At 35.7% G+C, this 25370-nt stretch overlaps 1 protein-coding gene and 1 long non-coding RNA gene across 2 annotated transcripts in view; both read left to right on the top strand.

The window, feature by feature from the left end:
• Positions 1 to 22300, top strand: part of LOC26529249 — a 41368-nt gene extending 19068 nt beyond the window's left edge. The window contains exons 2-3 of the long non-coding RNA XR_001450498.2: positions 1772 to 1822; positions 22193 to 22300. This is a non-coding gene — a long non-coding RNA (uncharacterized LOC26529249). The remainder of the gene's footprint in view (positions 1 to 1771; positions 1823 to 22192) is intronic.
• Positions 22301 to 24987: 2687 nt separating this feature from the next.
• The window catches only part of LOC6651576 (extracellular serine/threonine protein CG31145), a 30412-nt gene continuing 30029 nt past the window's right edge, over positions 24988 to 25370 (top strand). Inside the window, exon 1 of the mRNA XM_023180639.2 lies at positions 24988 to 25150. Coding sequence (XP_023036407.1) covers positions 25145 to 25150 — 6 coding nt within the window. The 5' untranslated portion in view covers positions 24988 to 25144. The remainder of the gene's footprint in view (positions 25151 to 25370) is intronic.

The following is a 25370-nucleotide window of genomic DNA, read 5'->3' as shown; positions in this document are numbered from 1 at the left end:
ATTGATGGCAATTTTGTTGGCCATCTAATTGTTGTTGCTTTGACTCTCCATCATCAACAGTTTTTCATTATTACGATTGTATGTCAAAAAGTTTTGACAGTCACGCGATTGATGAATGATAAATATGGGTTAAATATTCCTTCAGAATATTTGTAAATCAAATGATAATAATATTGAAATAATTTTGATTTCAGCTATTTGTATAAATTGTCAAGTCAAAACTCTTCAAAATGAAAAATATTAATGGTCTTAATTTGGTTAGGTTGCAATTCATAGAGGCTAATCTCTTTGGTTTGAAGTATAAAATGCTTTCTATTTCCTAAAAATCAAAGTTCGTTAACATTTTAATTCTTTTTCCTTGCCTCTCAGCCAAATGCTATTGCGTGATAGCTTTTGAATGTTATTTTGTCAGTTTCAGATTATACAACAACTATTTCTGTTTAAGATCATTAGTTGAGAGCTCATTAAGTTCAAGTGTCGTATGTCATTTTAGTCACTTGAACTCGGTGGGTAACCCTTCCCCTAGACAGTCTGGCAACAGTGTTAGACTAGGCATTTTGCTAATTATTTTTATGGCATTTTAATGACTTAATTAAACAATTAACTAAGCGCACCAGCAGAGTTCAATTATGTAAGCATCAGCAGCATAAGCCGCAACAACGCCTCAGCATCTCACCAAGATGCCAACAATTAAAAGTTCATTAAAAAGAATTGCACGAGATATTTGGTGCAGCGGAGGGGTATTAAGTGCACAGAGGGGGTATGTGAAAGAGGCATTGGGGATCGACTCAAAAGAGGTGGGGCAATTCCGCGTGGCTTGTAAAATGAGAAAGCTGCATAAAGAGCAAAAAATGTTTGGCTTAAGCGGCCAGCCGCAGGCAACAAAGAATCTAATTGTATATCAAGTGCAAGTGCAATTGTATAAGTGGGTAAACCAGAATGAGAAAGACTATGTTGGGAGAAGGAGAAAGAGAACGCAGAGGTGCTTACACCCATACAAACACACACACATATACATATATATATATATAGAAATGTAAACTATATAGACGATGCTTGTAAACTAATTCAATTAACGACCTAAGCCGCTTAACATCATCAAGTGAGCATGGACGTAGGCAACAATTTAAAACTGGGGAAAATTCAATTTCTTCTAGAAATCAAAGTATGGATTAGTTCTAATCAAGACGACAGGATTAAATTATGTAAGCAAAATGACTTATTTCTAACTACATAGGTTTCATTTAATTCCTTTCCAACTAAATCATTGAAATGGCTGTGCTTGTTATTAGCCCGTAGCTACGCCTCTGGCTAATGACCCAGTCTGTTGGCCTGCACACTCACCCTCTGGTTGGTTCTCTGTCTCACTCATTGCAACTGACTGACCCATAACTCAGATACTTGACAAATATCTTAATTAGTTTGGCATGATTTTAATTTTCCTAAATACATGCACTATGTTAACTATCCGCACATTTTGTTAATAACTTTTTTGTGTTTCCATTTATTATCATTTTAACAACGTTTTTTTTTACAATTTACTATGAGTTATTGTGTTGTGTGAGACGAGTTTGAGAAGTCAAGTCAAGTCAAGTTGACTTGAGTCGCGTCAAGTGCATTAAACTGGTTTGTGCGTATTTTGTTCGTTTTACTCACGTATTTTGTAGGCGGAAGCTTGCGGTAAAATATAATTTCAAAAACTGGGTTAGCCAGTAAATCAAATTGCCCAGACATTTGCTTATTAATCAAGTTTACTTTTCTTTTCTTACAGGTCCAAGCGAAAAAGAACAAGCCCCCAAGACGTCACCCAAGTTGGTGGAAGGTAAGTTCAGATAAGAGCGAAGGGGTCATCTATTTATCTATCTATCTATCTATGTTTCACAATGCTGGGAATGCATAAACATTGTTTTTTTTTTTTTTGCAAGGGAAAGAAACATTTTAGTTATTGTTTGCGAAAAAATAGAAGAAGCCAGTTTTTGGCAAAGTTTCCTCAATTGTATTGTAAATCCATCTAACTACTTGACAGCTTTACTTATCTATGGATATGCTAGTATTTGTTATATGGTTTCACAGCTTGTTCATAATTAGGCTCTCTGTGATGTTGTTGGATCATGTGCCACAACTCTGATTGTATGAAATTGTTCATTGTTTCTGGTAGTTTTTGCCAACGGGTCACACGTAGTTGGCCAGGGCTTTGTTGCATGTCATTTAGGGGCTTTCGCATGTCACTGGTAGATAAAAATGAGGGAGAGATACCTACCTACCCATACATAGTGGGACAGAGAGACGCAAATGCCCCATCCCCAGAAAAGAAACGTGTAAATATGTTCGTAAAATAAACCAAAACCAAAAAAAAAAAGCACAAAATTTTGTTGTCCATTTGTGTATACAAGGCGGCGTAGTAAACAAATATAAATACCTTTGTTAAATATTTACCAAACCTGAAATATTGTCCAATGGTATACCACCTCTATCGAGCTCTTAACCCCTGCAACATATTGCGGAATTATGATAGCGAATAAAATGAAAACTAAATAAAAATCCTCAATAAAAAAAAAACAACCAACATATGAAATGTGCAAAATGTGTAAATTGACAGCGAAAATATGGACTGAATAAATGCGATAACTTTGATGCCAAATAATTTGTATCCTATAGATCCTATAGAGAAATACTCTAGCTATGAATGTGTTGCACGAATCTGTACGCCTAAGCGGATGTTTGTGTTTAATGTTAACCTTAAAGAGAATGTTTAAGCGGAAAAAAGAAAATAACGAACGTAGATAGGGAATTCAAGACAAGGGTCAAGTACATACAGACAAGTCACTTTAAAGATAAAATTAATATTTGACTTATGTAAAGGTATAAGCAGATCAAATAACTTATCCAAATAACTTTCAGTATAAATAATACTTAATACAAATTAATGTCATCCATTCAATTAAATAAGCGGCCAAAACAAAAAAGTTTTTAAATAAAGATAGAATACTATTACTATCAACATATCCCTTAAACAAAAAGAATCATTGATAAACTTCGATTCTATAAATAAAATCATAAAATATATATATATATGTATGTATGTATACGTACATATGTAGATAAATGCAAGATTTTATCACTTTATCCACAATTTATAAGAACACTAATATACTCGGTTGTAAAATTCGTATGTATGTTAGTTATTGTGTACACAATATTTCTCCACTTATATATTTATTTTTTGCTTCATTCCTCTGTCTGTGGAAAAATCAACAAAATATGTATGTATACAAATGTGTGGAACTGTGAGCATGTGTGTATGTATTTATATTATTTGCTAAGTATTACTACACACACAGTTGCTGGTTGAATTTGCGGTTTTGCGGCATACGAAATAAATGTTCAGATATTATGAAATTTTAATCAATTTCTTGACTTGATACTTGATTTCAAGGCCAAACTAACAAATCGAAGTAAAAGATATTAACAATTGTAGATATTTCTTTGTCTAAAAATAAAACTAAGTCCTAAAAGTCATCCTCAATTAGCAGCACAAATCAGAACAAATATATAAGTTTGTTATCATATTTTTAATATTTGCTTAAGGTAGAGTTTATGTGTCTATAGATACGGCTGTAGATTTCATAAATAAGATGATCTGTTTGATTAAGTTATCAATGAAAACATTTGAGTAAATATGGCTAAATCAAAGAGTACACAGACTAACAATAAGTCATATTTATTTGCTGTGACTTGACATAATTTTCATTTCGTTTGTTCACCTTTACTAAGATGTACCTGATTTCTGTTTTAAGGCTAAGCAATTGATTAAATTGTTGAACTTTAAAATATTCAATTGGCTTAATAGCAAACAAATCGAAAATTCCTAATGATTTTGAAATGCAATGCAGTTAATAAATTTATCTCTCCTGCTTTCTCTTCCCATCCACTTAGAGCTAATAGCAATCAATAGTTTTAGTCCAATGTATGTACATGTAGCATATCGATTACACTAGTCGGCAGCAAATAAATTTTGTATATAAATATTTATATTTGGCTAGTCATTTAAAATATTGAGCATACGCAATGTGGCCATAGTGCAATGATTTAATAAAAGACTTGGCACAGCAAATTTTCAATTGCATTAACATTCTGCAACATTGTTAACTATTATGCAAAAAGAGAAACAAAGAGTGAGAAAAACATCGAGCGAAACCGAATTGTCAAAAGGGATTTTACCAATTATGTTAAATAATGCACTCTGCTACCCTGTAAAAGTGACCAAATTTGACAAAGTTGATATACACGATTTTAGGTAAATAACAATCAAATAATAGGATAACTAATTTAGTAGCTCACTTATTAATTTGTTAACTTGACTATTGACTCACTTGTTCAGTTTATTTTTCACCGTAAGATGATGTTTTTAGATTCTGGTAATTATGCTGTTTGATCATTTTTATATAGTAGATGATCCTTGTAAACATTTTTCTCCCGAGCAGATTAGCGACAAAGAAATAAGGCTAGATCAGAAAGCTACTAACCGATTGAGAAAATAAGCAGAGAGCGATTACTGGAAAAATCATGAACTAAAGGAGTGAATTAGTGAATAGATCTAGTAAGGGAACAACCAAATAAGAAAAAATAGGTTTAGTGAACAAATTTACTAATGAAGGGTACTGCATGTTTTGAATCATCATACAATGATCATAAGTAATGCAACAGTAGTTAGTTAATCCCGATTAAATGCCATAGCCGAAACTAGCCCAAAAACATGCAGTATGCGGTAGAGAGTAAAAAAATTTTTGCACTGTCAAGCTGGCTGATTTATGCATTGTAATTATTATTGTTTGGGCCATCATGCTGATGGTGGAATTGCAAATTTAAATTCAAAATTCACCCAGGTGGCATTCAAATTTTGAACAAACTAAACCTTTTACACAATTGACACGCTTTCTGCGTATGTGTGCGTATCTGTCTCTATGTCTGTTTGTCTGTCTATCTGTTTATTTGTGTTGATCTCACATAACAGTTTTTGTCAGTTGGACATTTACATAACTGACTCCTTGTTGGTTGCTCCTACTGTTTCTTTTCGGCCATAAACTTTTAGTATTGCCAAAATTGAAAACGTGTGCCTGTGGAAAAAAACTAATTTAAAGAGCAAATATCAAGTTGAAAAATAATACAAATACATACTTTTACATAAAGATACATATATACATATTATATGTACAAAAAATTCAATATTTGTCCATAATATTACGAACAAAAAAAAAAAGGAAAAGTGCAAATAAACTTTTCGCTGTCTACTCAATAAGCCGGCTAAAAAGCAAAAGGCAGCGATAGAAAAAAATATGCTGATTGCCTACAATGTAAATTTAGCTTTATGCAAATTCTACGTGAAAATCGCTGTGTACTATGCATAGTAGGGAAACAACCGAAAGAAAAAAAACAAGAATATTGTGTAAGCCATGCAAATTATGCAAATGAACTTTTGGCCAATGCCAAAAGGTCAACAAATGAACACAAAACAGCAGAAACAACGTAATTAAGCCATTGCTGAGCCTTGCTCTGGCAATTAGCAAACGGCTTTTCCTCCCCTCGAAACAAAAAAAAAAAATTAATACGAAACATAAAAGGTGTCAACTTATTTTCTCCCCTCCCAAAATAAGCCGAAAAAGACGAAAAAAACAGAAAAAATTAGAAAAAATAAAGTAACATTAATAGCTGCGTTGGAAAAATATGCAAATTTTATGACTTGACATTGAAACGTGGCCATATTTTTGGTGTTCAGCTCGAGTCAAGTCTTCATTAACTTTTGTTGGGTTTGGAGTTTTTCTTTAGTCCGAGCACAATTAGCCTGTGAATTTGGTTGCATTTCTCGAGAGAGGTTTTTCTTAATTTTCCTTGGGTTTTCATTCATCTCATTGGAAAGCTTGCTGTAATGAAGATGAAATGAAAACTGTTGATTGTTTTCATTCAGCTAACTTTTCTGGTTAAATTAACATTCGAGTCAAGGAAATGCAAACGATGAAATCAAAATTGGCAGTGGGCGGAAAAAAATTGTTAATTGGTTGTTTTTGTTTTAAGAAAGAGCTGTCTATTTAGGAAAATTTCTGGTCAGCTATGCACAAAGTTATCATTTAGATTGACCTATTGGGAAATAGAACTAAAGAGGCATTTAACTTTAATAATTTTAATTCATCCCCTGACTAACGCACTCATCATTTTCGTTGAGCGAAATGTAACATTTCACTTATCCCCCCAAATTGTCGTTTAGTGAGTTGAACATTATATTTTGGTTAAAGAGTATATTGGGAATGTTTAATTGAATATGACAGATACTGCAATAAGTTTTTTACCGATTTATTTGTTATTTATAGAGCGAGCATACAACAAAAAAAAGTTTCCCTTCAGTGTCTAAAATAGAGAGTAGCGGCTTTGTTTTCCGTAAAAGTAAAGGGTATTACCAGGTCGGATTACCAACTTGTCTGACAACAGTTTTTTTGCTATCCCATGGAGGCAAATTGAGCCTTGTATACTTTTTGGATGATGCCGCATGACAAGTCACTCGATATTTGCCTGTGTCTATAACCTTTTGAATCTGGTATCCTTCACAAACACACACATACAGACATAGGCAAACACTCACCTAAACTGTCATAAAGTAGCAATAATAATCCTTGAGCCTACGTCGAGAGCGTTTTTACTGAATTTTTATTGACTTGACACAGAAGACACCGAAAGGAGAGAAGGCTAAAATTCAAGCAAGACAGACAGGACCACTTGAGTCAGCCAGGACAACAAGGCAACAAGGATAAGGAGCAGACAATGGCTTTTTGGGCTTCAATAAAAAGTCGTCATCATAATTTCGTTGGCCTGACACATACAAAATGGTGTGTGTCTAAGGCTAAGGGTATGGGTATAAGGTATTGTGGGCGGATCTTGTGGCTAAAAGCAAGGCGTTACAATAAATGGCCATAAATGCCCGCTGTTCATGCACATAATTCGCACATTTTGCTTTGGCTAATGGGTGTGGCAAATCACACACACTAACAAAAACAAACAACAACATAAACCCGCTTTCTCACTCCTGGGCGTATGCTTCTTAATCATTATTTGCCTTGCGGTTTTTACTCCCCAAGTGTTGATTTTTATTGTTAACAAAATTATTTTTTAATTAAATTTTTACGACACGCGCGCGCTGAGTGAGCCAGAACCAAAAAAAGGGCAAAACAAAACTTCCATGTGCCATGGACAAAACTTGAATCTTTTAACTGTTTTTCTGTTCTTTTTTTTCTTTTTTGGTGTACTAGAATATATATGGAATAGTATTGTGGCTGCCACAAAACTTCCACTCTTGAAGACACGGACGAAGGAAGCGACGTGTCGCGGGTAGAGATTAGGGTCGTAAGGGTGTCTGTGGGCTGCTTTGCGTGTTGGGTGCATTTTTCCGTGCACATTGTAACAAAGCATAAGGAATGGTTGGACAAAATAAAAAGAGAAGAACAAAAAAATACAGAAATAAAGAAGAGAGAGAATAAAAGCAGCGTGCCTCAGGACGGTAAATACATTTGAACCCTTTTTTAGTTATTTCATTTCTTTTATTTTTATTATTTTTTTTTTTTTTTTGAAAAGGACTGCCATGTGGGCGTGTAAAATGCGCAAAAAAGGACACGCACATTGTTGTTGTTACTCTCGGGTTATAGGGTATAAGTCTCTTGGACTATGATCTGTTTAGAAATTGATTTCCCCCTCTTCTTTAATAACAATGACAATTTCGTTTTACAAAAATTCCTAAACAACAAAGCAAAATTTTAAGTAAGATTTAACAAAAAAGAGAAAGAGTCAAACGTTAAATATAACTAGAAAACTTTTTAATTTTTGTGACTATTTTTATTTCGTTTATTTAGTTTTTTCCTCCAAGAGTACCATCAATTCGTGAAGTTATTATTATTTTTCTTTTAGTAAAAATTTCTTATTCCTATTTTATTTTTGTGCTTTGGGTTGGTTTGTTTTTTTTTGTTTGTGTCGTTTGTTCGTTTTCATCGCATTTGTGATAGTTTTTCAGAGTTGAAACGAACCGTACCGAACGGAGCATTTCATTGCCATGCCTTTTATTGCTCGACTCGCTTTGACCCTTTTTTTCTACTCTGTATTCCTCTAACCCCTGCACCGAAAAGTTTTTTGAATTTTATACGTTTTAGGTTACTTTTTGAGGTCAAAATGTGGGTGTGGATGCGGATGGGTGTGTGTGTGTGTGTGTATGTCTGTGAGACGCTCAGACAAAACATATAAATTTGCAATAATGTTTGTTCACTCCAGGACACACCCATTTGTGTCCTTGCCTGTTTTATGTGCGTGTCCAGAGTCCATAGACTCGGTTTGCTTGTAGTGGTTTCGAGTGCCTTTTGTCCACTTTCGATGTCTTCAGTTCAATTCAATGGAAAATAATCGAATTTCGTATACATTACGTTGACATATAGAAAATTATGCAAATTGAAATTCAATTGATTGGAAAATTCGATGTTTTCGTTCAATCCCTCAGACACGCCCCCGCCTACATAGTTAGCTAAGTATGTTCATGGTGATTTGAGAGAGCCGATTTCCATATGTCTTTCCGTTATAAATTCCTCCACCCATACATACATATGTACGTATGTACAAACATATTATGGCATATGAATTTGAATGTGATTTTCATTTTTCTTGCGTCTCCGTCCAACTTGGCTCCCTGTCTCCATTCATAAGCCTAAATATTTAATATGCAAATATGAGCAAAGTATTTTGGGCATACTAAAATCTGTTTGTAGGCTTTATTCATTATTCATGCATTCACTAATGGTCACGTTTAGTTTTGATGAATTTCATTTTGAATTTAGTCAGGCAACAAATGACATTCGTCCGTTCGTTTGGTTGTTCATTCGTTTCTGCTCCTGGCCCAGCCATTTCGAATGTTTGTTTGCTGGTTCGTTGTTTGTTTTTCAATGGAGCTTTCGGATATCCGGATTTGCCCTATTAAATCATTTTAATGAGTGTGGCAAACCGGCACCAGACAAATAATTCATTAATTTTTTTTCAGCATCGCGTAAAATGTTCTGCCAAATACACCAAAGCAAGCCTTTGAAGTTCAAATATTTAGAAGTGGGTTTTCGTTGTTCGTTTATGCTTGGCTCAAAATTGAGATCTAGAAAGGAAAACTGAAGAGCATGTTTCAGAAACTGAATTTACAGATGTGGCACATTGAAATTGAAAGACAAGGACACAGCGATACTTTTCCCATGTTTGCAGAGTAGCAAATGCTTTGGGCTCAAATAGAGAAATTAAAGAAGTTCGGATGTTGATTCAGTTTAAAGCAGGATTGGGCTGCTAGGGTTACTTTCTACGATTTCACTTTATATTTACATCCGAAATAATGATTGGAGAACATTTCGTATGGGTGATACTCACACTATCCAGACTAAAAAGAAAACAACAAATTCAAATGAAGAACATATAGAACATAGCTTCATTTTATGGACAAGGGGGTAATCAACTTTCGATCTTTATAACTTTGTAATCTAAAACAATTCTTTGTAAAATTATTTGTAAAATTTGCATAAGTTAATCTATTAATGTAGTATCTGATTTTACATTCATTGAGCGCATAAACGTATTATCCTTTTGCTTTGTATTTTGCTTTTTTTTTTTTGGTTTGTTTATTTTGTTTGCCTTCGATTTATTAGGGTTCCATTTGGCTTCAAAAGGCTTAACGCGCTCGACCAGACCAGTAAGCCAAAATAATTAGTGGGCCAGAAAGGGGAGTAAAGCATTTGGCCAGTCCTGTTTGCTGGCTGCGTTTCGTCTTGCCATTTTTTCGGTCCTTAATCCTTGCAACAAAAAACAAATAAACATTTGCGTGAGTGCGCGCAATTGAAAGGAGGCAAAGGCAAATGGAGGCCCACAAGCACCAGAAGGGCTAGTTGGTAGTAGCAGAACCTCAAAAAAACAAAAAAAACAAAAAAAACGTATTCCTAGTTAGGTACACCATTAATTTCAATTAATTTGATTTATGGAAAACACCCCGAACGGCCGCCCTTTAATAGATTTTCGCAGATTCTTTTGTTTGGCATTGAGTTGATTTCCCTTCGCTTTGCCCCCCGCCTCCATCTCAGATTTTTATTAATTGTTTGCCATTTTGTGCGTGTAATTGCTGTGGTTAATTTTACCCAGGATTTAGCCAGTGTAAACTAATTACTGGGCCAGTTGATGGCCTGGCTGGGATTTATCCCAATTCTTGCACAATGGCACAGCTGGGGCGACAACTTGATAATTTGCACACAAAATGGCAAAAGGCAAACAAAACGTTTGTCTTTGACTAATTCTCCTCACTGCCTATGAATTTGTCTTTGTCTCTGACTGTGACTTTTCGTCGTCGTCTTTGCCATTGTCGACGACGTCGTGTGGCAATTACCTGACAGGAAAAAGCAGCTAAAACAAATAATTTGTTTACACAAGCGGCAAACGAACTTTTGAACTTTTTCTTGTAGATTTCGGAGGCTACCGCCATCATGTTTCCACTCCTTTTCTATGCCTTGTCCTCCACCTTCTATCTTACTGCAATTTTGTTGCAAGTTACAGCATTGGGTTTTGCAGCCGGGGGTAAAAGGCGACGTCACATTAAAACCATTTTATTTGCTCTGTTCAACCAAACTGACAGCTGACAGTTGCAGCAAAAAAACAAACAAATTGACAGATGACCTGACAATTGATTTCGGGGTTTGCTTTCTTTCTCCACATTCCCTTCAAGATTTGTACAACCCAAAAACGAAACTGTAGGGAGAAAAACTTATGCCATTCAATGAATGCAATTAAAATGCAGCAGCTGCTGGAAATTGTTATCAAAATGCAAATTGCATTTGTTTGCTGCAAGGAGAAAAAGTCAATAACTGCTGAAAGGAAACAGGAACGGGAAAACTGGGAAAATGTCAAAAAATGATGGTCTTTGAAATACCTTTTACTAGCCAAAAAAAGATTTAATATTTTTGACAACATTTCAAAGGTTTCTGAAACTGTCTTCTAGACCATTTGGATATTTATGTTCAAACGAGATAATCCTTGTGTGTGTATTTGCAAGCGAATGATAAACTTTGAGTTATTAGCCCCTTTAGGCATTTCAATCCTGCCTAGTGCATATGATTTAAATATACTGAATATACTCCGCTTTAACCAGGAGGAATGAGGGGTATAAAAGTGCTGCACTGCCCTGAAAAAATATGATGTTAAAAGTCTGAGTGTGAGCAGTATACGAATCGCGCCTGTTGAGTGGTCACCCTAGGCGATCTCGTGAGGGGTCGTGGGGAGGAAAAAAAACCCAGCAACAACAAAAATACGGATAACTTTTCTCTGTGCACTTTTACGCTGCTGCTCAACAAATAACAATTTCAATTTCGCGTATCGAACGCAGCGTAAATTCAAATTTTGTTTGTTGCCACCATTGGTATACATACACCCGAAGGACTATCAGGAGCAGCAACAGCAAGTAGTAGTTTTTATCCACAAATTACAATTTTGTTATTGCCAACCTTTTTCTTTTTTTATTTCTTTCCCATAATGACAGCAAATCAATATCATCATGGCCAAGGCCTCGGGGCAGCGTTTGGGTCCACCAAAGTAGCAGACTTTTCTTTTCCCCATTGTAACTCGGTTTTGGTTGTTTCATTTCGTTTTTTGGTTTGGTGTTTCGCAGTTCTGGCTTTTTGGAATTGTGTTTCATAGGCGATGCTTTCAATTTGGCGCCGCTGGTATGACACATTCACCATGGAAGCAGCAACACTCATTCACTTATTCACTCAGTCAACCGTTCAAACAATCAACCGACCCACCCACTCACCCCCAGTCAGTCAGCCAGTCTGTCAGTCAGTCAGTCAGTCAGTCATGCAGTGCAATGCACTTGAATTGCAGTTGTAGATGGAAATAAAAAATAACTTGATGCGGCCATTTTGTTACCACATTGGTCAGCTCAAAAATGCCAAGGAGTGAAGGGTGGTGGGGGGTAGTAGGGGGTAGTAGGGTGTTTCATATGTGTGAGAGTTAGGATGGGGGGCTTCAGCTTACACATGAGCTCATACCATGTGCTGCTATTCAGTCACGCATTCATGCGGCAGAAGATGCAATTGATTGCAGTTGTTTTTTGTTTGTTGTTTACTTGTTGTTTGTTTGTTTGCCTGTAGATGGTTGATTGGTGGCTTGGCCAGTTCCTGATGCTCCTGGTTCCAACTAAAACAAACTATCCCAGTGAAAGGGGTAAAATAAATAACAAACTTTTGAAATTTTTTTTGTTTGTTCATTCAACTAAACTACTCATAATAATAATAAAGTACTTTGATATGGTACATATGGGTACTTAAACCGCAATTGGCTTAGATTCGGTATAGTTGGTATTTATATTGATTCATTCTCTGAAAGTTTTAACTATCATTAGGTGAAACTAATTTGGGGATAAATTTATACTTCTACCTAACTGCTAAAAGTATCATAAGTAAGTAAAACTTTGCAGTTTGGTTTCTAGCCAATACTCACATCAGTCGACTCGATTTCCATGGTGACGAAATGGTTTTTGAAGCTTCTTCTTTTTTAAACTTCATAAAAAAGGTCAACCTTTTGTGGTTAAAACACATCAAATTATACTTTATTTATAGAAAGCATTTTGTCTTTCAGTTTTACAGTTGCTTGTTGAATTTTCGCTTAATAATTAACGCTTCCTACTCAGTCTCTAGTGACTTATGCAATGGCTGTCAAATTGTGAATGCTGTAGCATTTGGATGCTTTAAGTGGACACATTGCTTTAACAGTTAACAATGTGGCAGAGGCTTTTTCTCGTGCCTCAACGTTTCATTCGTTCGTTTCGCTTTTTTATTTGCTCTTAGTTGGCAGCGCCTTATGACATTCATGCTCAAATGCGCTGCTCCTGCTCCTCGATGGTGGCTGGTGGATGTCACATAATGCCTGCGCACACAGGTAAAACCAAAACGCAATATGAGACTCAAAGTGTGTCACTGGCAGAGTTGAAGGCAGGCAGATAGAAGCGCGGGCGGTTGAAAGTAAGAAGGAAGAGTGGCAGACACCAACAGGCATTGTTTGGCTTTTTCTGTTATGTGTTATTGCATCCCATGCCACAAAAAAAAAAAGAAGAAAACAACAAAAACTGCATGCTACATAAGATGAGTGTGTGCGTGAGTATGTGCAAGTGTGTGTAGATATACTGTGAGATGTCTAAGTTAAACATGAAAGTGAAATTTTCACATGCTTGGCTCGTCGTTGCTTCCGTCTCTGACATGAGGGCAGGAGTGGGAAGGTGTTCAAGTTTATTGTTACCTTTGCAGCAGCCAGCAAAGGCAAATGGCAAATGCAACAACATCAGTACCAGCGTCAGCATCAGCATCAGCATCTGCATCTGCCATCCATTGAAGCGAAGTGCAGTGGCACAGTCATAGTCAGGGGCTGTCGTCACGTGGAAAAAAGAGAAATTGCACTCAGGCTTTGGGGTAGAGTAGCAATTGCTTCTAATCGTTATGGCCACGAGCATTTCAACTTTATCATTTGCTTTTGCACTCTACCTTTATTTTCGGTTCATTTTTGTTTTACAAAATTTGTCAACTTTTTAAGCTGGCGTTGAGCCAACAGCAATCCAGCAATTAAATTGGGAGATAAACGCTCATCAACTTGATAATGATGGAATTATGTAAAACAAAATGAAAAAAGAACGATGGAAAAAAAAGGATTTCTCGCGCACTTTCATTTTGTTGTATAATAAAAATAATGTCAATGTAAATTGCCATATTAAGCGGCCAACAAAAATGATTGCGATAAACGCAAATAAAGCATTGACAAACGATTCAAGAGGTCCCCCCCATCCTGCGCATCCACAGACTCATACACTCACAGAAGCAGAGAGGATGCTGCAGGATGTGGACGATCCGAGGAGAGCAATTACGCTGAGCTGAAATGAGCTGGAGTTCGAGCTCGAGCCAAAGCTGAAACAGGAGCAGTGAAATGAAACGATGTCTGGCCATGTCCTTTTTTTGGTCGTTCTGTTTTATTTTCATTTAATGCTGCATTTCCGTTTCCGTGTTGCGTATACGCAATGTGTGTTTTAATAACTGCCGGCCGTGGCAGGAATGTCAGGCGTGGCTGGAGGCCGTCAGTTGGCCTGTCAATTACATTTTAAATTTCTTGCCATTAATTTTGATGCCCTCACTGGGTCTGTGGGATGGCTCTCAGCGCTCTTTTAAACAGATTAAGGACACTTTTCGGCTTCGCCATTGCCATTGCCAGTCCGTCTCAGTCCCGTGTGTCCATGCTCATTTCATTTACATATACTTTTTTCTTCGTTCTTGCTTATTTTTTTATGTTTTGTGTATCAGCATCCTCCTGGACAGTCAAAGTCATTAAATTTATTTTTGTAAATGTTCTGGCTACACACGGCGCCCATCACATCCTTGAACCAACCAGCCGACGCGTCGCCTCCAATGTCATTTCTCAACGCAGCGGTAGGAGCAGCTGAATTCATTTCATTCGCAATCAGCAAACGGTGAAATATAAATTGGGTTGTCCCAGCTAGATGTGGGCGTGTCGGCTGCCCACCCAAAAGAACCTACTTCATGTTGCCTCGGTCTGCCATCAAAAAACATTTTTTATCAGGTGGACTCCGTCCGGCTGGCAGCGCCAACAACTGGGGCAATTTTATTTACTTCAGCGCCATTTCTCTTTTTGGTTTTTTTGTTAATTTGATTTTTATCTGCTTTTTATTTATTTTCATTCTCATTTTTTCGCTTGTCCTTTTTTTTGTTCTTGTTTGTTAACACAATCTTCTACTTGAATGTTGTAAGCTTTTGGCGTCTCATTTGCACGTCCAGTTGATTTTTATTTAAGCATCTTCCACACTGACGAATGTGCAAGTTGGTTGAAAGTCTCAACACTTTGGTTCTTACTCCTCTTATGGGGTTTCTGGCTCCTTCACAGTTTGTGTTGGCCTTTCGTTATGGGGTGTTATTATCCTCATCGCCGCTAATCACAGCACAAAGCCAACGGTTTATCCATACCTTTATCCTTTTGCACCTTTAGATCGTTTTAATTAACGCTGCCAGCCATATTGTCTGGCTATTTATTCTGCTCTCCACTTGGCTTTCAAGCCAAACAATGGCAAAAGAAAAATCTGAAAATATTGGGGGGAAAAAAGTAAACGAAAGAGTAAGTTTTTCGCACGCTGTTGGGCGAAAAATTTACCAATTATGCGTTAGCTCCCCTAATTGCTTCCTTCGCTTTATGCTCAGTCCCTTCATTTGCTCTCTTCTGGCTCCCCACTTGATTTTTATAATAATGATTCCGGATATTTAAGTAGTTGTGAGCATAAGCTGCCGACGACTAACAACAGTAACAACAACAGACATGCCAATAGCCACGGGCAGAGGTCAGGGGACCACCAGAAGCAGCAGCAGCAGACGAAGAAAAATCTAACCAGAACAAAAGGCAAAAGGCAGCATAGGAAGACAGTGGAAAGTCTATTGCCACACAGTACAGTGGTAGTAAAACCATGAAAAACTTGAATGAATATGACTTTCTGGCCTCAATAAGGTCTTAAAAGTGGTTGGCCTAAAAGGCTAGATATCATACATATGTAAAGGAAAATATCCTGTGGGTTGAAAACGGTGTTTATAAGAATATTCCATTTACATTTCATTAGTGTATGAAATAAGAAACCTGAACTAACTGAAATAAAAGAATTTTATGATTAAAGAGCTTATCATCATATTAATGAATAGAATATTCAATGATAATTTTCGTCTTCAAAATAACACAAAGTGGAAGTGATTTATAGTCTGTCTTAAATTTAGGTAAATAACAAAAAGTCTTCCGTTTAATCATTAGTAAGCAGAAACTTACTTTTTCTTGATGATATATGTATTTGCCCTTTAGAATGGTGCCTATTTAATTTGCCTTTTGGTAATTTTCAATTCTTAACTTTGGCCCATTGTGGACAGAGTGAATTCAGAAGAAGGAAGCAACAAAAAAAAAACTGCTTAAAGCAACAACAGGAAAACTGGCATCTCGTAGTCATTTGTGCAGAGTCTAATGATTTCCGCTAGTTTCCGGTCGTTGTCAACGTCTTCCATCCTTTGCCTTCTCCCCATCACAATCTCCATTTCCATCTCCAACTCCAAATCCATCTCAATGCAATGAGATGAAGTTCCCTCAAAAAAAAAAAAAACACCGAAGAAAATCATTCTTTTTGGCGTTGTTATTGTTGTTTGTTAAACATGCAACTCTCTTTTGTCTGATTGTTGTTGTTGCTTTTGTGCGTGCTTCTGGTTGATAAAGAAATTATTGTAATATGTTGCTCGGGAACTTAATCAAATTGTATGGCTAATGGAAATGAAGCGGTTATGCGCACATCGAGAGACCTGAAAACATCCATATATAATATATATAAACGCACAAACACACACACACACACATTCTCACAGCCCCGAAGCGGCAATTGTTGTTAATGAAATTGTCTGACAAAATGCGCTGCTGCTGCCGTGTGAGCAAAAAAAAAAAACAAAATAACTTTGAATAGGCCGGGGCCTGGTAATGAAATTATATATAATTGCTTATAATTTACCAATTTACAGTTCATAAAAATGCATAAACCAAACACCGTCAAAAATAACCACAATACAAACAAATTCAATTAGTTCGTTTCAAACAAACAAAACGAAAAAATATTATTATTGTATATACAGATGTATATAAAAGAAAAAACAAAAGTCATACTACACTAAAAGAAGCAGTTTGATTAATAATTTGTAACCAAAAGCGAAATCAAACGGGTTAAAGTAAATATTTTAGGGTCAGATTTGAGGCAGGTCAAGTAGCAGGCAAAGTGACTTTAATTTATGTATATTTATTTTTATTTACGAAAATACGAGTATAACCAAACGTTTGTTTTGAACTAAAGTTTTTCAATTAACATTATAATTTTTGTCTAGATTTTGACCCTTTGAAGTTAATCAAAATTTGGTTGTGACAGCTGAAAGCAATAAATCTCAAATTTTATATCATCAACAGCACACAAGGCGATCAAGCTATAAGTTTGTATAGCCATTTCAAGAACCACCAAGTTCTATCATCAGCTGACTTTATTAAAGGGTCAAGAGCATTGGAAATATGGTATGCTCATTAATACCATATTTTCGATGGTATAAGCATTTGGAAATTCCATCTACATGAATCTCTATTACAGACAATATACTCACCTTTTGTGCTGCATATAATTAAAGTTTCTAGGCTAGAACACTATTTTGCTGACATGATATTATTTTAAAATTTTAAACATTTTTTACAGTTAAAAACTAAAAAAAAAAAAGAATCCAAATACTAAATATTGTGTTCTTTTCGTCTGAGTAAATTTTTTTTCTAATTTATTCATGTCTTGGAAAACAACAGACTCATGTAAATCTCTCAGATAATATAAAAAATGTAGAAACCGTTTTAAAGCAGAAATAAATCAGTTTAAAATAAACATTTGAATTATTAGCATTAAAACAATTTCTATTTTGTAGTGTATGCATCATAAACCTTAGTCATATTTAAATTGTTATTCATATGGTTGATAAATAATTTAAATTGCAATTTAAGTATCGACCATTAATATGTGATTCATTATACAATTTATAGGAAGTGTTATTGGATCCCTCAAATTAGATAGAACTTGTTAGGTCTAATCATAAATAAAACTAAGGCAACAAATGCATGCATGACACATGCAAAAGTCAAATTGCGAAACTGAAAAAACTAAAGCAAAAAAAACTTGTTTTCCAATGAATTCCCATAATCAACTAACTGTCAAGAGGCGATGATGTCGTGTGAATTTTGTTTTGTTTTTTGTCACTATTTGGGTTGTTTTTGTTTCATTTTCAAAAACTTGTTCCGTCAACTTTATTTTGAAGTTTTTTTGTTTGGTTTTTGGGAAGATTTCAATTGCAATTGTGCGGCAGCACTTAACTGCAAGTAGCTCTAGTTGTAGTTGCCATTGCAGTTGCATTTGCAGTTGTAGCTATTGTTGCGATTGCAGTTGCCACTACTGCTGCAGTTATTGTTGTTGCTGTTGTTGCTATTTGCACAATATTTCACGCATACGTGCTCATCGTTTTTTTTTTGGTTGTCGTTGTTACTGAATGGAAATGGGAATGAAAATGGTGTTGGCAGGCAAAATGCGCTCTGCCGTAAAATTGCGCACAATTTTGCCTTTTGGCTTTAACGACAACAAACTGAACACTCTGGCTCAGTTCCCCGATTCGATTGGTGTGCGTTTGTGTGTGTGTGTTCAACATAGCAGAAAATTATGAGTTAATGGATTTGGTTAAATATACATGACACACACATATATATTGTGTATATTTTTATAATGTGTATAATTTTTATATAAGCACAATTGTTTTCTGGTTGGCAGTTGTAACCACATACATATGAACATATATATTTGCACTAAGACAACAGCAATAAAAACTTTAACAAAAGCAATATTTTTCTTATTGTCAATGTTGTTGCTTTTGTTGATTGACAGACCATGAAAGTGTTAGCTGTGTTGTTGTCAACACGCTTGTTGGGCATTTATCACCGCCCCAAAAACAATTTGCAACATTTTTGCAAAAAGCAGGGGAAAAAAAACTAAATCAATTTCAAGTTCAATGTTGAAACGAAATTTTCCACATGAGAGAAGGGAATGAAAATTTGTAGGAGTCCCATTTTCTCCATTTTTTCGTCCTCTCTTTCTCTCTCTCTCTCTCTTTCTTTCTGTTGAGTGCATAATCAATGTAATTAAATGCGGAAATTGTTTGGCGCAGTGAAAAACTCATTTTGGCACTTGGATGTTAACCGTTCCATTTGAAGCGTTAGCTTCAAATCGGCGCCAACATCATTAGACAAGTTACCGAAAAAAGAATGGGCGTTGGCAACTTATTCAGAAATACGAAGACTCGATACTCAACCCCGAATAATATATAGAACACATTTTCAAATATCGCAAAGTGATATTGAGACGGATAGTAATTGCAATAGATACCTATTGTTGGAGTTCTTTCTAGAGTTTCTTTCTTAACTTCTCTTTGAACTTTTCGTTTATGAACCCCTCGAAAGGGTATTTCAAATGGTGTCAGACATACCAGCTAAACTCATCAAATAGTCAGGAACTTGGCTGTCGTTTCACACACACACATACACAACCACACACTCACACTCACACTAACACACGCAATGAAAATTTCGCAATTATTTAGCTTAATTGCTTTCAATACAACATCGCCGCCAAAATGTTCAACCACATAATTAGAAAATTGGAATATAAATGCATTTGCCATAGAAGTACAAGGACTAAAGAGAGCAGAAAGAGACACATATAAAAAGAGAGAGAGAGAGAGAGAGTGAAACAGAGAATGTGTAATTTAAGGATGGTCTGTTTGTTTTTAGTCCATTTCAATATCAATTTCAATATCATTTCCATATTCTATTTAATAGCATGAAACGATAATTTAATTTTCTCAAAATAGAAAAAATGAGCAAAGTGAAATAATATTTTTGTTTAACACCATAGTTAACTAAATAAAAGATTATGCATAAATTACAATTATATTTATAATATTGTCCGAGCTTTTCATACAAATCCCATCTCATGATACTGGCTGAGTTTTTGGCTTATTTTATGTGAGCCTATTTATATTTTGTTATTATTATTTTAAATATTTATGCGATTAATTTGTTTTATTTTAAGTGCACCACTGCTTTATTTATAATATATATATATACATATATGAGAATATATTTATATATCGTGTCTATTTGGCAACCATTTTTTCCCTTTTTTTTTGGTTATGTGGTTTACTATTGTGAATTTATTTATTTAAATTGAATATCCGTGCGGTTGATTTGTGGCAAGTTGTTGTTGTTTTTTTGTTCTCTCGTCATTTATATATGTATGTGGAGAATTGTAAATGAGTAAGTTACGTAAATAGGCCAGAATTGAGGTAGAAGGGAGCCATCTATCTGCTTTTGTCAGTGAGAGATAATTAAAAATTCTTTACAAAACGAAAATTGTGAAATTAATATATACCATGTGAATACCTGACAATTGTAGTGAAAAGATATGGATTGTATAAGCATATAATCGGATAAAGCGAGTGAGTCAATTTTAAGCTCTTTTCAAATCTAAAATACGAAAAATTTTCATTTACCATAAGAGTTGGCAAACGATTTTCCTTTCCCTCTTACTGCTTTCCTTTTTGCTTTTATACATTTTCTTACTGTAACTGTTGTTGCTTTTTGTTGTTGTTGTGTTTCAGGCAAAAAGCGAAATTGCATATTTGCTTTTATTATAATAAATGCCAATTTAGCTGACTGCAATTCAATTACGTGAGCACCGTAAAATTTTCCCTTTTTTGAGATTTTTTTTATTTATTATTAGTCTCTTTTTTTCCCGTTTTTGTTTGTTGCCTTTGGTTGTCGGTTTTTCCATTGCTCACACAAAACGTGCAAGTCTTAAGTCGAGTCTCTTTCTGGTGTCTCATAATCTCAGGCTCATGATCGCAGTTTTGGGTAAAAAAAAAAACGTGAGCTTGTTGGTGAGGCCAGCCCTCAAAGCTAAATAAGACTGAGGACCAGCACCCAATGATGACGATGGCAATGACGATGACGATGAGGATGATGAGGCTACGTTTGAGTGAATTGGATAATTGGTTATAATTTGAATGGCTCAGACAGTGGGCCGAATGAATTACCCAGCTCCATTTACTATCCAATGCAGTCACTTAGACATTCAGTTTCGATTCCCAGTCTCAAGCTCTGTTATCTGTTACGTTTGGGCATATGGATTAACCTTATATCTTCACCCTAATATAAGGACAACGTCATCATATCAATTCTGAATGCTTTTGTTGTTATCTGTTTCGCTACTGATGTCAGAAATGTGTGGATACATGTTTTGTCCATTATGTGGGCCTATGGGCATGGGCAAGTCGTAGCAGTTGATGTAATATCTGAAACAATGGCACTGACAGAAATGTTTCTCTGGCTTCATTTGCAGGCAAAGCGATAGTATTAGAATTTAAGACAATCAATCAACACTGTGCTACAAGTGGTTGATTGGGCTTGAGTGCAGTTATTATTGATTATGAGCGCTTGCAATTTTAAATATTAGCCACATAACAGCTTTATAGAATCTGATTATATCAAAGAAGCTAATGTTGAAGTTTATATAGCCTTGCAGTCGTTGTCCATAATATTTATATATGCTCCAAATTCTTTATCTGTATCTCAATGCATAGTTGCATATAGATGCCTAGGCACATCCTCGTGGTTCACTTGATGTTATTTGACTGACAATGAGTAATTTATATAAAACATCTGCCGCAACTGCAAAATCCTGCATAAATTTTTAGCAAAAGAAACAATTTTCAAAGTATTTATTACACATGGATGTCGCTACGTTGTTTGAAATTATCTCATTTTACACTAAGCCAATCTTGCTCGATTTACAATTAGCTAAACTTTAACAATTACCAAAACATTATATGAACTCCATAACAGTATCAACAACATATGCTCATTTGGGTGAAGTTGAGGTAAGACAATCGATAACGTGCGAAATCTTTCAAAAGAAATTTGCCAAACTCAATGACAACAGACAATAGAAATAGAATAGAAATAGAAAATTGCTGACAATAAGGCGGGCTATTCTTAGTATTTAAAACGTCATACATTTTAATTTGACCAAAAGGTAGTTTGCTATAGTTCTTTTCGTTCCTTATTATACCTATTCATATGAAGCCCATGGTTAGCTAAGAGTAACGTACTTAATTCAGATCTTTTTGGTTCCGTCTCCACCCATAGTAATAATTCTGCTAAAGGGTTTTATATCAAGTCAATACATTTAAAAGACTAATTGTCATTGATGCAGTTTCAATCAGTTTGCAGTTTAGTGTATTATTTATCAGCATCATCATTTTGTCTCTTTGGGTGTATTTCATATCACATGTACGTATGTATGTAGGTATATTTAATTTGCATTTGAATCAATTGTCTCTCGAGCTATTCACTTAACATTTCATTTAGTGATATTATTTTCTGATTGTTGCTGATGTTTGTTTTTACTTTAAATGCTAATCAAAATGTTTTAATTTAATGCCATTTTCAGTTGACAATTTGTGTTGGACCAGAGAGCAGGAATTTGCATACAATTGAATTGTGTCAGTCTATCTGTCTGTCTGCCTGGGAGCTAACAGCAGCAACAGCAGGGAGGAGGCGGAGGAGGAGGTGGAGGAAAAAGAAAGGAAGAGGGAGAGTGAGTGGTGTGTGTGTGGTAAGTTTTTGTTATTTCGTTGTTTGGTTAGTTGGTTATTTTATATATATTATTCTTTTTTTTTTGAATTGTTACGTTCGTTATCGTCAAAGTGTTTAAAATGCCCATCCATGATATCACACACAGTAGAAATGTGGGGTAGGGGGCGACGACAAACCGACACATATGTTCATACATTCACGACATGTCAGTGTGCTTGGTGAGGGAATTCATTGACAGAGGGGGAACCATTCTGATATATGCATACCTTCATACCTACTGATATCCGTGGGATTAGAATTTTGTTTGCCAACTCTCTCACCATGGGGCTCTGACCAGTTGAGCCATGTCATCGGCATGCAAATTTCTTCGCCTGCTTTTGACATTTGCATGTGACGCTCGCAATTAAATGCGTGAATCGTATGGATGGGTGGTGGGGCAAGACAAATGAGCGTTGGGGTATATGGAGTCCAATGGAGTTAACATAAATGCGTCATGGCAAAGTGTTGCGTGTTGCATTTTAAATGAATATTTTATGGGTATTGCTAGTGGCGTTTTCTGCTTCTTGCCGATTGTTTCAGTTGGCTGCGTAAGCGTACGCCTTAAATTATGCAACACTTGATACAATGCAAGTTAAAATGCATGCTTTCTTCATATTGTTGTTTTTTTTTTAAGTTTTTTTCACTATAATTTATTTAAAAAGCATCTTCATTCCTTTCTGTGCACAGGAGGCATACATATTTATGTATGTAAAAACATATTAAAGTCACACAAATATTTCAATCGATGAACAGTGTCAAAAATCGTTCGATATGTTGACAGTAAGATAGACAAGTAACAGCTAAACTGTGTAATATTTGTATGCATGTACTTTCAAGGAGACAGAAAGCAAGGTATAAAACGAAATATATATCTAGGATTACATTCTTTTTTTAGAAAATCAGACAGACAGTCTCCGCATGGTGTCGCTAGGTTACTAGCAAGCTAGCTAGAGGGACATATAGATAGATAAAAAGAAAGATGGATAGCTGTAGCAATACTTAGTTGCATACCAGACATTCATCTCAATTTATCGTACTTAGCTGCATATCCGGGGCAGATCGAAGTGTCGTCTACGTATATCAAAGTCGCCAGCTCAGAAATACATACACCCCCACACGGAGGCAGAGACTCAGTTGTGTGGAGTTGATGTTACGATTACTTACTCTCACTTGGCATTGTGTGCGTACTGCACTTGTCATGCGAATGACTTTCAGTCTCTTAGATATCCCGATCCCATACGACCCGTTGCCCACTTTTGCCTTCTAGAGCAAACAAGTAATTTCACTTGACATGCAATTTTTTGTGAGCCATCTATCTCTATCTCGCTCTCTATCCCTTTATTTCTTTGCGTGTCACCATCTCGGTCTTTTTCTCTGGCACAAACAAAATGGAATAGCAAGAACGTTGCATCAGATAGAGATGAAACTAAACACAGAGAGACGAGCATGTGTCCCCAAACCACTTTTGATTTTCCATTTCTCCCTGTCCCACTCTGTCCTGACAAACAAAAAAGAACGAAAGTATTTTCTTATCTAACCGCAAAAGCTGCGCAAAAGTGAAAAATGTCAATGCCAAGACAAATGGAAGAAGTGCACAAAGAGCATATGCACACCGGGGCATTGATAAGGGAATGCTTTATGCTTATCTTCCATTGATTTCCCCGTATGCAATTTAGGTTTAAATAATATTTTCACCAGGAATCAGTCAAACAAGTGTTTCTTATCCGCTTAGTTTATAACTTAAAACAGCTTAATATCTTAGTTTGATGAAATCAACCAAACCAGCAGAGGTTGTTTATGGCCTTGGGTTGTATTTTGAATTTACTTTCTAAGGATTAGCATTTAATTGAGCTGTAGTTGAGTAAGGGATTAAGTTGGTATCTCAAAAATATATTGCACACATTTATAATCGAATTACCTTTTGCTTTTTCTATTCAATTTGATCTTGTTATAATGCTCTAAAGGAAAACAAAATTTCTATAGCATACAAACAGGGATGGCAATACTGTTTCCGTTTTGCTTGCATTTTGCTTTCTTTTACCTAGTCGCCTTGTAGTGAATGTGTATGCAAGTAAGAAACATATGTATTAGTGTTTGTAGTTTGTTTAAAGGAATCCCGGAAGCTTTCAGTTTGGGACAAAAGCAGCTTTCTATCCTCATTTTTGCTATCCATACATCAATATATCCATCCATGCATTCAGTCAGTCGAATGCGCCATTTGGCATTGATGTGGCCGGGGTCACGGACTCACTTCAACCTAACAAATTCAACCAACATTTTGAGTCGTTTAGCTGTATCAGCACTTGAACGTTTCACACATACTAAAAGTACATACTATTCAAGTGCCTTTTACTTTTACTCCCACTTCTTATTCTATTCCTATGTATTTTTTGCCTTAGTTTTGTTTTGTTTTGTTTAGAAAATTGTTTGCCGCTGCTGCTGCTGGTAATGCTTTTACAGTTGTGTTTTTTCGTCCTTTTTTGTTTTTGGGAATTATCCGCTTATGCTAATCTGTCTTACGTTTCAAAAATTTCTTATTCTCTCTTACTGTCTTTTATGGTGTTAGTATCCGTTGTCCAATTTTCTTTTCTGCCACACATGAACAGACTAAACCAGCTTTAAAAGATAGCCAAACACGATAGACGGTGGGAACTATAGAAAGAGACAGAGACAGAGAAAAAGACAGAAAGAGAGAAAGAAACATTCTGCTACTACTTGAAGTTCCTCATCGTTTTCCTGTCTTCCTTCCTTTAGTGGCACTTCGAGGATGAGTGTAAGTAGCTTTCGTTACGTTATTCCACTTCTTTTCCTATTATGAAAGGGTGACAAATTGACCAAAGTGTTGGCCCTTTCGTCCTTTGCATTGAGTTCCCAATTCTTCGTTATCCGTTCTCCATTTAAGCATAATAATAATAATTGCTGACTTCGTTGTGTTCTACTAACTAACTACAAGCAGTGTTTAAGCATGATTAGCATACTTTTTGTCAAGAACT

This window comes from Drosophila willistoni, chromosome 3R, assembly GCF_018902025.1.
Source record: "Drosophila willistoni isolate 14030-0811.24 chromosome 3R, UCI_dwil_1.1, whole genome shotgun sequence".
NCBI classification, from domain to species: domain Eukaryota; kingdom Metazoa; phylum Arthropoda; class Insecta; order Diptera; family Drosophilidae; genus Drosophila; species Drosophila willistoni.
The sequence above is the reverse complement of the archived record's forward strand: the minus strand, read 5'-3'. Positions and strand labels throughout refer to the sequence as shown.